At 29.7% G+C, this 14,379-nt stretch overlaps 1 protein-coding gene across 1 annotated transcript in view; it reads left to right on the top strand.

The window, feature by feature from the left end:
• dpr8 (defective proboscis extension response 8) overlaps positions 1 to 14,379 on the top strand; it is a 92,356-nt gene that overhangs the window by 65,172 nt on the left and 12,805 nt on the right. Inside the window, exon 3 of the mRNA XM_065509378.1 lies at positions 12,326 to 12,453. Within this exon, the coding sequence (XP_065365450.1) occupies positions 12,326 to 12,453 (128 nt within the window). The remainder of the gene's footprint in view (positions 1 to 12,325; positions 12,454 to 14,379) is intronic.

Raw genomic sequence — 14,379 nt, 5'->3', positions numbered from 1 at the left:
CAGATCAATGTCAACCATAAATGGAAATGCTTTAAATGAGAATATATTGGTGTAGTTTGTTCATAATGCGACATGGCCCTGCTTTCCACAGTCACCCATGAATTTAACAAGGAAATTCAAAGCTGTGTCTATCTAGCTCAGCCCCATTTATGAAGAAGCGATCGTGAAATAAAATACCAACATCACTCATTCACTGGAGTAGAAAATTAAAGCTGCATGAACTAAATTCAGCCACATTTATTAAAAAACTAGCTGACCCGGTGCGCTTCGCCACCCCAATTAGAAGAAAGAAAAAGAATCAAGTCTCACTTTGTGAATCTAATTGTAAATGTCTAATTTCATATTTCTGGGTCCATTATTATAGAAAATGCAAAATGTAACAACACATTTAAATTTTTAAATTTTTAGGTTTATTATTATAAAATATTCAAAAAGTACCATTGCAATAAGGAAATAGTACCATTGATTATCACTTTTAAATTCGCATTCACTAAACCATAATCCGTCAAGTTTGAATTTTAGATTTGTATATCATTTCCTATATTATCAACTAATTTTGTTTCTATAATACTTAAGATTTAATAAATTATCACAAAACCGAAACCGCGGTTTTGAAATTCTTCGATTTTTTAGAAACTCTAGGTCCATTATTATAGGAAATTCAAAAAAGTACCATTAGAATATATAAAAAGTACCAAAAATCCCCCACTTGTGGTTTCCCACTCACTCGGGTCCATATAAGCTTAATTTCATGGCTTTAGGTTCATTGGTGTAGAAATTACAAAAAGTACCATTCGAATATAGAAAAAGTACCAAAAAGCACCCACTTGTAGTTGCTCACCCACTCGGGTCCGTATAAACTTTTTTTAATGTTTCTAGGTTCATTGGTGAAGAAATTACAAAAAGTACCATTTGAATAAAGAATAAGTACCAAAAAGTCTCCCCCTAGACTTCTCACTCACTTAGGACCATATATGTTTAATTTCGTGTTTCTAAGTCCATTGTTATAGAAAATTCAAAAAGTACCATTAGAATATAGAAAAAGTACCAAAAAGCAGCCACTTGCGGATTCCCACTCAATCTGGTCCATATAACCTTTATTTCATATTTCAAGGTTCATTGGTGAAGAAATTACAAAAAGTACCATTCGAATAAAGAAAAAGTACCAAAAAGTCTCCCCTAGAATTCTCACTTACTTAGGACCATATATGCTTAATTTCATGTTTCTAAGTTCATTGTTATAGAAAATTCAAAAAAGTACTATTAGAATAAACAAAAAGTACCAAAAAGTCTCCCCCTAGAATTCTCACTCACTTAGGACCATATATGCTTAATTTCATGTCTCTAAGTCCATTGTTAAAGAAAATTCAAAAAAGTACCATTAGAATATAGAAAAAGGACCAAAAAGCCCACACTTGTGGTTTCCCACTCACTCGGTTCCATATAAGCTTTATTTCATGTTTCTAGGTTCATTGGTGAAGAAATTACAAAAAGTACCAATCAAATAAAGAAAAAGTACCAAAAAGATTCCCTCTAGAATTATCACTTACTTAGGACCATATATGCTTAATTTCATGTTTCTAAGTCCATAGTTATAGAAAATTCAAAAAGTACCATTAGAATATAGAAAAAGTACCAAAAAACCCACACTTGTGGTTTCCCACTCACTCGGTTTATATATAAGCTTTATTTCATGTTTCTAGGTTCATTGGTGAAGAAATTACAAAAAGTACCATTCCAATAAAGGAAAAGTACCAAAAAGTCTCCCCCTATAATTCTCACTCACTTAGGACCATATATGTTTAATTTCATGTTTCTAAGTCCATTATTATAGAAATTTCAAAAAAGTACCATTAGATGAACAAAAAAGTACCTATAGTACAGTTCACACATTTTGGTACCTAAATATGATCCCCTATTCCTAACACTAACTTCACTCAAATACATATCAGCTAACTTTAATGTCGATAACTGAACTAATTTAAATTTTAAAAAAGTACCATTAGGAGAAAAGTACCAATTTCCCTTTTCTTACTTGAACACCCCTCAAGTTTGAAATTTAAAAATATTCCATTTTGCCAAAATTGTTTATGCTACAGGCATGTATCAAAATATTAAAATCTGTGTTAATGTGCCCAAGAATAAATATGTTTTAAAAAAAGTACCAAACTGTTTACCCGGATTTGGCCCAATATACACCTTGGTACTCGAGATCCAAATAACACCCTGTTAGTTAATTTTTGTATGAATCCAGGAACCAACGTTAAAAAAAATTATCAAAATTGGCTTAATAATTTCAAATATAATGTATTTTCCCGATTTTATCCCCTTTTTGGTACCTTTTTTATCCCCATTGAGGTGGTACAATTTCATTCAAATAAATTTCTGTAACGTGGTGGGAGCTCATAATAAAATATTCGTATGTCTATGTCAAATTATAGAAAAACATATTTTATGAAAAAGTACCAAAAATTAACCCAATTTTTATCCCTTAAAGGTTCGAATTTCCAAAAAGTACCAAACTTATATTTTTTATTTTTTGTTAATTAAAGAATACGATTTAAAATTTGTTTCTATGTTTATTGGTTTAAAAGATACATAGGGTGCAAAAAAAGTACCAAAATACAGTTTTTACCCGTTTTCTCCCCTAAAAGTTTCGAATTTGCAAAAAGTACGAAACACCTGTCAGCTTATTTTTTAAATGGAGTAACATGCTATTTTAATTTTTTTTGTATCTTTATTAGTTTTGAAAATATAAGGTTACCGAATTTACCCGTTTTTACCCTTTTTTACCCCCTAAACGTTCGAATTTCCAAAAATCCCTTCTTATCGGATCGTTTTGGGGAGGGAGGAACCCACAGTTAAAATTTCGTGATTCTAGCTTCAGCCGTTTGGGCTGTGCGATGATGAATCAGTCAGTCAGTCAGTCAGTCAGTAACGTTACTCTTTTATATATATATATATAGATTGTCATTGTTAATTTCGAAAAAACGAACACTGTATGTGCTACCGAAGCCCTGGATGATAACAAATTTCACTAAACAAATATAATCAAGTATAGCACTCTCACCTGATTTTTAATCACCTTTTCCCATTGTGCTGTAAGCAGGCCTTTGATTTTATAGCCATTAACTGCGTGACCAAATTGTAAATTATTTCTTTGTTCAAGTACCTTGAACATAAATATTAATCAGAAAATATATTGTTATTTCAACAACAAAAACACCTCAAGTTAAATAACCAACAGCAATCAGAACAAAATAAAACTATACACAAAATGTAAAAAAAAATAAAAGGAAGTTATAAAATTACGCCATCACCCAGACATTTTTTACTACTTATGTATTTGCATTTACATTTACACCTGCTAAAATTACGAAATATCAGGGAGGAAACGGTAATTTATCTTATTAAATCATTATAATTAGAATTTCAAGGTTAATAAAATAATATTTTCTTGTGTTAAATGACAAAATTTAACACAACAAATATCTGGCAGAAACAAAATGATTCACAATTTATTTGCACAATGGATACTCGTGACAAAAATTGATTGTATAAATAACGATAAATTTAAATAAAAGATAAAATGAAATTTATGTGATTTGCTTTTTAAATTTTTTTGTTTGTTAAAATGTTGAATATTTAAAATGGTGAATATTTATTCGCTATAATTTATGTAAATTTATGTTTAATAATAAAATCATCAAGCTAATAAGTTGAGAAAATACGTAGGCGTATGAGTGATATTTTGCTCATAATATGTTAATTAGAATGGTCCCTATTATTTGCGATACTCCTAGGGTCTAAAATTCTTTCCGGTCATCATATAAATTGAGTCATTAATTAATCAAATGATATCATATGTAGGCGTATGAGTAATATTTTTTACATATACTCAAATTAAATATTAATCATACGCTTCCCACTCTCACATAAAATTTCAAAAAGCAAATAAAAAGATGTTAAACAAGTAAGAGAGAATTGGCCGAATCTTCACTAAATTATACATTAAAATACAAAATTAAAAAAAAAAATTTCAAAATTGTTTGAAAATTTAAATTTGTTTTTTAATTTTTTGTTGGTAAAAAAAAATTCGGGCTAAAAAATATTTTTTGCTCCATAGTAGGTCAAAATTACTATAGCCTTATATACATCGTTGCAATGGAATTTGAAATATCTATCATTAGATATCCATATTGTCTATATTAACCCATTAATGCCTGACCCCCGAATCCGTTGTCCGATTTCGATGAAATTTTATACAGACAGTACCTAAGGCATTTAAATTGCCGTGGATATTTTTAATTTTTTGTATCTCCCATGCCTGAGCCTGCAGGGTATTGGTATTTTTCTACCCACTTCGTCATATATGGGTTCTAAAATGTATGTTTTTTTTAAATTAGCTACTTACAAAAAGGAAGCCCTTAACGCATTTTTTCGATGTTTTGATGATTACGTTGTAGATTTATCAATACCTATCCACAGGCGCGGATCCAGAGGGGGTAATAGGAATTTCCTCTGCCCCCAAAACCGAAAATTGTTCATATAAAAAAGGAAAAAAAGAGAAAAATGTAGAACAAATTTTAAATTCTAAAAATGTAATGGTTGCGCAAGCCTAGCTTTCATCCAGATGGCGATAAGTTGAAACAACATATCTAACTAGTGGTTTTATGTTAACCATTTACCATCAATATATCCAAATAAGTCTGGTTTGATAAAAAATATTGTTATATTTTTCGATAGAGTAAAAGAAATTCAATAATAAGTCGGTAAAAATTGACAAAGTTCTAAAATTTATCGAAAAATCTTCAACATGTTAAAGTTTTAACAGTTGTTGGCTAACAATTATAAATTGATGTGGAAAATAATGACGCAAACACAGATATTTTCCATCAGATAAGGTTGATACTTTTACAATATATTATAATCTCTGATGAAATTCAAATAACTAATGAAAAGACTGGTAAGTCTGAGATGGAACATGGATAATGGAAATATTTGTATTCATAATATACGACCATATTTTTGTTAATGAAGAGAAGGTCCAGGAAACATATAAAAAATATATGGGGTTATTAGGAATTTCTGCATCTCTTTATTATTCTTATTCAACTTTTCTATGACTATTATTAAGACCATGGTAATATGGTAACTTAATAATGGTTCTGGTAAAGTTTTCACAAATGAATAACAAATTGAGGAGGAATGGAACTCTCTAACACTACCCAGTAGTTCGACAAGAACTCAATACACCCGCAAACTACACTAATTTTCACTATTGTCTGAACACCTGGTTGACTCTATTGGGTCATTCGTGAATAATTTACTCGTAATGCAGAGTGGAGACAGTTGTTACATAAACATTCCCATGTATTGCATGGCGGAGGCAGTCGTCACTTTACTGGTCCTAAGAAATCTAGAGATGGGGACATTTGACACTTGTTTTTTGTATTTATATTACTCTGCATTCGAACCTATTATGACAGGTTCGAATTCAGAGTAAATTGTCCATTTGCAATCGATAAAATGTAGCTATTGTCTCCAAAGAGTCAACTGACTTCCCCCTAGGACAAGTCTATTAATTCTGTGGCTATTGGTAACTTGAAAGTAGATTAGATTGCTAGTTTCAGACTGCCACCACAAACTGTGGGGTCTAAAAACCCCTACACACATAATTACTATTTTTTTTCAATGGTGGTAATCACCGTCAATATAAAAGAACAGGTTTGGCATCATTATTTCATGGTCGAAAAAATTTTAGTTAGGTTGTGTCAACCTTACACCATCTAAATATTTTATATAGTATTCTCATAACTTTAAATGTTTTTATTATGATTTTCTAAAGAAAAAACTAAATTTTTAATTGAAAATTTAAATTCATATTTCATAAGTTTTAGAACCCACATATGTCGAAGTGGGTATTTTTATACCCAATCCACAAAATCGTACTTACTGATAGAGGACATCTAAGAATACTAGACACATGGAGGGCATGGGGAACTTCCACTCCCCCAGTTTTCTAGAGCCCTTTATTTTCGAATTTTGTGATTTTGTAAAATTGCTTAACTTTGGCCAACTAGTTCCCCACCAAGGAATGACGTAATATTACCGAAAAAATTATTTTAATTATTTCGGTTCTTGGTTTATCTATTTCAAAAAAAAGATTTTTGATATCGCTCTCCTAGAATTTTCTAGAATTTTTACAAAATTGCTCTATTTTTGGGTATTTTTCTACCCATTCGGCGTTAATGGGTTAATGACAAAATAGGCTAAAAATCGAGGTTGTCCCGGTTTTATCCCTATATCTCAGCTATTTGCGGACCGATTTTCTCGATTTAAATAGCAACCGAACCGGAAGAATTAACGATATATTGATGTATCAATCATGTTTATATGTTATTTAGGGGCTATGGAAAGTGGATTTCAACATACAGACGGACAGACGGACACGGCTATATCGATTTCGCTATCTATAGCGATCCAGAATATATATACTTTGTGGGGTCGCAAACGAAAAATGTGGAAATAACAAACTTAATGACAAACTTATATATACCCGTGCCACTCATGATGAAGGGTATAAAAACTTATCTTATTTATTACAACAAAACCATTTAAAAGTAAAATTATATTTTTATTAACTTGTTCTTCCTTTTAAAGAAGTCTAACAAAACTACACTTAAACTCCCTCCCTCTCTCTCTTAAATAAATTAGAAATGTTTTAGAAATTTATAAAATATTATCCAAATCAAACTTAGCGTTAAATTATCATGCTAGCAATTTCAATGTAACGCTTCATAAGTAATACAATACTTTAGCAAAGCCCTAAAAAAAATACAGAATGAAACATTTATAAAAGCCATATATAAGGCTAACGAAATTCAAGGAAATAAATAAATAATAGAAAAATAAAGATAAGAAACTTATAATCATTTTCCAAAACATTATAACATTGCTATAATTTATGTAGATATATAATATTACAAATATACAGAAAAAAACATAAAGAATAAAATAAAATATTGGAACATATTACATGGTTTATTACAAATAAATTGTAATACATCCACATGTATGTTCTAATAAACTTTCCAAAATGTGTATTACCAAAAACAAAATCATATAAATTGAGACATTAAAACAAGGACATTCAAACGAAACTTTTGTTATTGTTTAGATTTCTATTGGTATAGATTTCTGTGCCATAATAAATCTGTTAAAATCAAATGGGAAATACACATACGTAAATGTATACAGACACAATAGGACTTGCTAAACAATAAACATTTTTCAATAAATATTTATAAGGAGACAACAAACAAACAAAACTAAATTCAATAAAAAAAACTTTTCTTGTCTTATTGTTGTTTGTTAACTTTCTCGATTTAGTTGAAGTCTTTCATCCATACAAATACTTACTTATTTACTTCATATTTATTTATATAGTGTTGTCTAAGGTGTTTTAAGTCAGTGTATATGTCACGAATTTTCCTTTCCATAAATTAAATTTTAGCTGTCTTTACAGGAAATTTTTTCTTGAGTGAAATATTCAATATTTGTCTCTTTTGTTTAATACTTTTTAGGACATACATATGTACACAGATACATTCAGGAAAATTAAGTATATGAATATTTATCAATTTTTTTTACTTTATTTAATTTATTCTATATTATTGTTTACTTATTTCTAAGGAATATACGGCATGGTTTAAAACCTTCTGCCGGTAGATAGGTTTATATATTAAGTTGCATAAAAATTTAATTAATTTTTAAGAAATTACACGCAGAGCAAAAATGTGGCTGTAGTAAACATAATCTAAGCGCAACATATTTGGGGGATTCAAACGGTCTCCTATTAGGTCGTATTGTTATAATGTCGTAAAATATTTTTTTAGTTTAAACAAATTCTTGTTGTGCTGCAAACATAAAAAGTGTTATTTTATGACAAACCAATAAACATAGTTCAAAAAGTCTTATTAGTTTATAACTTTTTTGTTTGAAAACCAACAAAAATTTGTTTAAACTAAAAAAATATTTTATGACATTATGACAATACGACCTAATAGGAGACCGTTTGAATCCCCCAATTATGTTAAGATTTATGATAATCATATTATGATACAAATCAATCATAATATGACCCAAAGTAATCATATTTATGACCCAATTAAGTCATGTTATGATCCCATAAAATTTTATTATAATCGAAAGTAATCACATTATTATTAAAATTTATTTTTGGAAATACAAACAAAATTTTATTGTAGTAGTGATAAATTCCCAATTAAAATATTATTGATAAATTCAATGAAATTTATTGTTATTCTCTATAGGAAAGTTAAGGATATTATACTAATAAAATTATAGATAGAATGTGAATTGAAGAGACTAGGGTATTCAAATTATTCGATTTCTTTCTTGTTCAAATAAAATGAATAATTCGAATAAGAGATTTTAACTTGTTCGAATAATTCGATCACACTTTAAAAATTAATCGAATTATTCGAATATTTCAATTTTTCTAAGAAACTAAAGAGTGATGTTTTAACCTAGGTTTTTTAATATTTTACGAAAACAAAAAATAACGTTAAAGTTAACAATTCAAGTATTGATAATATTATAAAAACATTCGAAAACAAAGTCCATCATTAAATTTTCATTAGAAATATTTTGATCAGATTCCCTCCCAAACAATCAAGAAAACAATTCACTAGCAAACTCTTTAGTTTTCGTTTTGAAGCTATACTTTAAAAAAATTGAGCTAGTTGGATATGATCCTGAATTCAAGTGCATACAATATAAACGTATTAAAAACTGTTTTACTAATTATTTAGTATTATTTATAACAAATATTATTATACCCTTAAGCTGTATCAACGTTACCAAATCCTTGCTTAATCAAGTGGTCTTAGGGAATTACACAAATCTGTCCAAAGTTTGATATCATCGTCAGTGAGCGTGAATAATTTCAAATCAGACTTCATGATTGACGCATTTATAAATACGAAAAAAGTTTATTACCATGTTAGACAAGGATGTCCAATGCACTATGTACCCAATTCCAATTTTTACGGCCAAAATTCAAATGTTCAACTTTAGCTTTTTGAAAAAAAAAAAATATACGATTCAATTCCTAACTCTTTGATGACATAAATGTCAAAAATTTATGCCACTTGGCCGCACAGTTTATATATAAACAGCTATGAAAGTTTAAATTTTTTAAATAAAGTTTTCAAGCTGAAAATAGTAAAAAAACAAGTATGAAAGTATGGTCGGTCAAGCCCGGAAGTTGGCCTTATATGGGGCTATGACCAATTATGGACCGATCACCATGAAATTAGGCTGTGTGATTTATGTATATATTAAAGGTAACTATTGTTGAATTTTGTGAGTATACCAACATTTTTAAGCGATTTATGCACGTTTAAGTGATTTTCGGAAGCGGTCAAGCCAGACCATACTTCGTTTAACCCATTATTGCCCAGCCGGTAATTTCACTTACCAGCTCTTTAAACAGCTCTAAAGCTAATAATGTATAAAATAGTGAACTTTTCTTTAAAAAACGTTTTAATTTAGTGTGTTTTAAAAAAACAATTTGGAGGATATTTATTTTTTTTAATTTATGTGTCTTTGGCGAACGTTTTCGACAACCTACAAAATTGGACATATTTTGAGATAAGTATACAAATTATATAAAATGATAAATTGACTAATAGTAAACTGTTTATAAGCAATAATTTGTATCACTTTTATTACGTATAAAAAATAATTCAAATAAATTTTCCTAAACACTTGAAATACTATCACCTATCCTTGTGGTAATTTTACTTACCAATGGCCAGAAATGTGTAGCAAATTCGGCAAAATTTATAAAATTCGCTTAATTCGTATTAAATTCAAAAAAAAGGGAAATTCCTTATATATCTTATGCTGACTAGTGAATTTAGTATGCAACAATGTCACGTTGTCTGTTGAGCCGCATGATATAAAAATTTTGTTGGATTTTTGTTATTTATCGGCTTTCATGAATTACCGGAATGGAAAATATACTGGTCAAAGGATCCATATTTTGGCGTTTAAATTATTTATAAAGCTTTATCATGAAATAGTGCCGAAATGATAAAAGGATACATTAATTTATTTGATAAGAGCAACATTGATCTAAAAGATATATTCGGTAAAGTTATAGACTTAGTAGCATTCTCAGACTTATGAAACAAACGTTTAATACTGTCTGTAATATTTGCTCACGATTTAGCCATTGATGAGGAAGTGATTCCATATTTCGGTATGCATTCTTGTAAGAAGTTTATTAAAAGAAAGCCTATTCGTTTTGAATTGAAGGTCCGGTGTTTGACTGCATCAAATGGATATCTTTACAACGTACAAATCTATGGCGGTTCATCATCAAATTATGAAGGGGCCCAACTCCCAGAGAAGATGACAAACGGCGATAGCTGGAGAGACAAATCCCGGCAGAGTGAATCCAAAACCAAACACCACACTTGACTGGATATGGGTGGAGTGGATCTACATGACAATCCGTTAGCTAACTATAGAATTGATGTACGATCAAAAAAATGTTGGTGGCCATTGTTTTTGAATTCGTAGAAACTGCATGTGTTGGTCTCAACAAAAGAGGGAATAAAACTATTTTCGCAACTATTATTTCGTGCAGCTGTTGTAAATGAACTGCTGACCAGTATAAGACCACCCGAAAGTGAAGAATTTTCACTATCAAGAGACCATTAGTCGCAATTGGCAAACCTTAACAAAACAATACATTGTATTTCAAGACGTTTTGGAAACCGAAAACGGGTTGTCATACCCATACAACATATGAATGCCAAGTATGCAATGTCTGTTTACATCAAAAATGCTTTAAAAAAGCATATAAAAGTATTAAATTTTATTTTATATGGTAAATGTAAACTTTTTTCTAAAAAATGTATTAACTTTTTACTTTACTTTTACGAAAAAATCAATTTTATTGTTAACAAAATGTTTGTGTAATATTCCGAAAACCCTTAACATATCAGCTCACTGGTAAGTAAACTTACCATCTCATATCTCAAAAACCAATCGTTCCATTTTCTTGAAACTTTAATTATTCCTTAGTTAGACCTAAAAACCACTACGTACAAAGTTTCATTGAAATTGGTTAACGCTTTCGGGTACCGGGCAATAATGGGTTAATCGACTCAGAAAGTGATTCTAAGTTGATCGGTATACTTTAAGGTGGGTGATAGACTAGTATTTTTGGGCGTTACAAGCATCTGCACAAACGCATTATACCCTCTCCACTATGGTGGTGTAGGGTATAATAAGAGTTTGATATGCAAGATTTTAAATTTGTTAGTGAACATTTTATCTGAAACTTAATAACTTATACAATTTTGCAAAAAAAATCCCAGTCTAATTTTTAGTAGTGTAATCATTTGTGTATCTAAGAGCAAAATAAATAGTATCCACGTTTAGAAAAACTTTAAGATTTTACCCCAAAGTTATGGATTTGCTATAGTTTGGATTGACTTGAGGATTTGAATCCAAAGTCATGAATTTCAAAAGCAGATTTTTATTTTTTTTTTTGCAATCAAATATTTAGAACAACTTGTTCATAGATATTTGGGGGATTCAAACGGTCTCCTATTAGGTCGTATTGTCATAATGTCGTAAAATATTGTTTTAGTTTAAACAAATCATACAAAATATATGAAATGAAAGGACACCAAATGGTGTTCTTTATGTCTTTTGTGAACGAACTTGTATGACTATGAAACCAAATTTAAGCAAATTGTGGAATATTTCACAAAGTTTTTTACAACGAATTTTCTTAAGAATTTTTTGTATGCTTAGTCTTAACAGCGAATTACAATAACTATATAAAAACCTGCGATAAATTGATTAAGACTTGTATAAAAGATATTAATTTCTAACATCAATTTCATACAATATTATAAAATAAAATTAATTAGAAAGCCGTCCATTATGTATTTCCCAAACAACTGTGTTATATCTCAGGTGTAGCCATAAATTCGAAGAAAAAAAAATATAAAACACTCAAGTTAATACGCTTCAATTTATCAATTTTTTCCAAACATAACTTTTTCCATCATTAAGCTAATAGATTATTATTTTAACAAGATATTTTTAGCACATTATTAATGCTGTCAGTTGGGTATTTTCACTCATAGTTAAGTTAAGTGGCAGGAGTTTATAAGCTGTCACATCTAGTTGAGCTGTCAATATAAAACAAGAAAATATTTTGCTAGAAAAACTAATTTTCTTAACGTTTTTTTCTTCATGTTTTTTTTATTTATAGAACCTGTTACAGAGGTGATTGGTGGGCCAGAGCTGCACATTAACAAGGGATCAACCATAAATTTAACATGTATTGTAAAATTCGCACCAGAACCTCCACCCACGGTCGTTTGGTCACACAATAGACAGGTGAGTTAATGGAAACATTTTATAATTTTATTTATTATTATTTAAAATAGCTAAATGTAAAAGCATTTGTTGCATATTTTAAGGTAAATCATAAAATGGCTTTAATAAAGCATAACTTAAGTAACATTTAAGATAATTTGTTTCTTTAAAGTTTAATCTTTGTTAAAATAAACGAAAATAGTTTATTTAAATTGTTTCATGTAGGAAAAGAGAGATATATTTAACAGTCAGACAGATAGGATACCTTAAATCAAACACTACTCATTTGATTACAAAACTGACATAAAAATATGACATTTACCTAAACAAATAATTGTGATTAACTCCTGTGATAAGGGTCTGTTTTTATGATTTTTGTTTACTCCCAACTTACTCATTGTATGATTATGCCATTGAAGGGATCATTACTCTAGAGACATAAATAAAGGACACTGAACATAAAAGAGGAATATACATTTAAACTGTAAAATAATATATGGACCCCTGAACATTTATGTCTTGAAAATATAAATAAAACTCCAAACAAGGGAAAATATTAAGTAAAATGTCATACTAATAAATATGACATGTACTACTCAGACGCTTTTCCTTCACACGACAAAGTATTATTTTCAACTAAACCATAAAATTTACATAATTTCAAAACAAATTATCCTTAAATTGTATTTTATACTCCAAATAACAATAAGAATAGAAAGCACATATGACTACATGAGTCCACTAGGGTGGTGCTTATTTTAAACTTAAAATATTCAACGTCATCTAAAAAATAGATGAAATTTGTTCTTCAGTATAGATTTTTGTAGTTTATTCAACAGTAACTATTAAAACACAAATATAAAGGGCCTTTCATTAAATGCTACCTATCTTTACATTTAAATTAAACAAAGTGTGTGCGTGAAATCGTGGATATTTTTATTAAGTATGAAATATAACATCATTCATCTGCAATGTCTAACTTTCCAATCTGACGCATAAATTAGGCTGCATTTGGATGATGTCATTGGCTTTGAGAGACGATGTGATTTTTGGCTTAGTCGCATAGATCTGTTATTTAAGAAACCCCAACTAGCTAAAGTCTAATTGGTCAAATCTCACGGTTGCTTCGGATGTCTGATCTCACAGTGGCTTCAACAATAGAGAAACATAGAGCGGAAACTATAAAAAATCTCAAACAAAAAAATTATTCAAAATAATCACACATACGAGTGTTGTTTTTGTTGTCACATAGTTTTTTCTACTAATACATACTCACCGCATAGTTTTCTGGCAACAGAGTTATGTCTTTGGTTGGAGAGTTTCCACTCAAATACTATTATTTATGGCTTCAACTGTCTATTCTTATAGTGACTTCGGTTGTCTGTTCCCATTTCATAAGGAATTATTGTGTTATTTAGAATTTTTCCGATAAACAAGAACCCGTTCCTTAATGCAGGACACCGAGCCTGTGTTAAGCCGATCCTGAATCTAAACCCGAACCTGTTAAAACCAATTCAGATTATAAGAATAACATTCGTGCAGTGACCCGATCCCGAACTTAAGCAGAAATAGTAAACTGAATCCCAATAGTAGCCGATATTAACCCTCGGAGGTATAGGGATTTTTTGGCGCTAAACGGTATAACCAGGTCTGTGCGGACCTATATGGGCTTCGTATGGAAATACATGGTCAGATCTCCTAAAAGAATGTGTAAATTTTTTTGTTTGGCATTCAAGGCACGAATACCTGACATGTGAATGCTGTAAACAAACCGGCTTTTTGCAATACATGCAATGAAACCACAATTATGCACATGCATCCCCTTAAATTATACACAGAAAAGAGCTACCATATGTATAGTTTCCTATTTTAACTTTTATTAACGTTCAAATTATTCATAGGTCTGCACAGACCTGGTTTGAACCAAAATATTTGAAAATCTAGATT

The sequence above is a fragment of the Calliphora vicina genome, chromosome 4 (genome assembly GCF_958450345.1).
Source record: "Calliphora vicina chromosome 4, idCalVici1.1, whole genome shotgun sequence".
NCBI lineage: Eukaryota > Metazoa > Arthropoda > Insecta > Diptera > Calliphoridae > Calliphora > Calliphora vicina.
The sequence above is the reverse complement of the archived record's forward strand: the minus strand, read 5'-3'. Positions and strand labels throughout refer to the sequence as shown.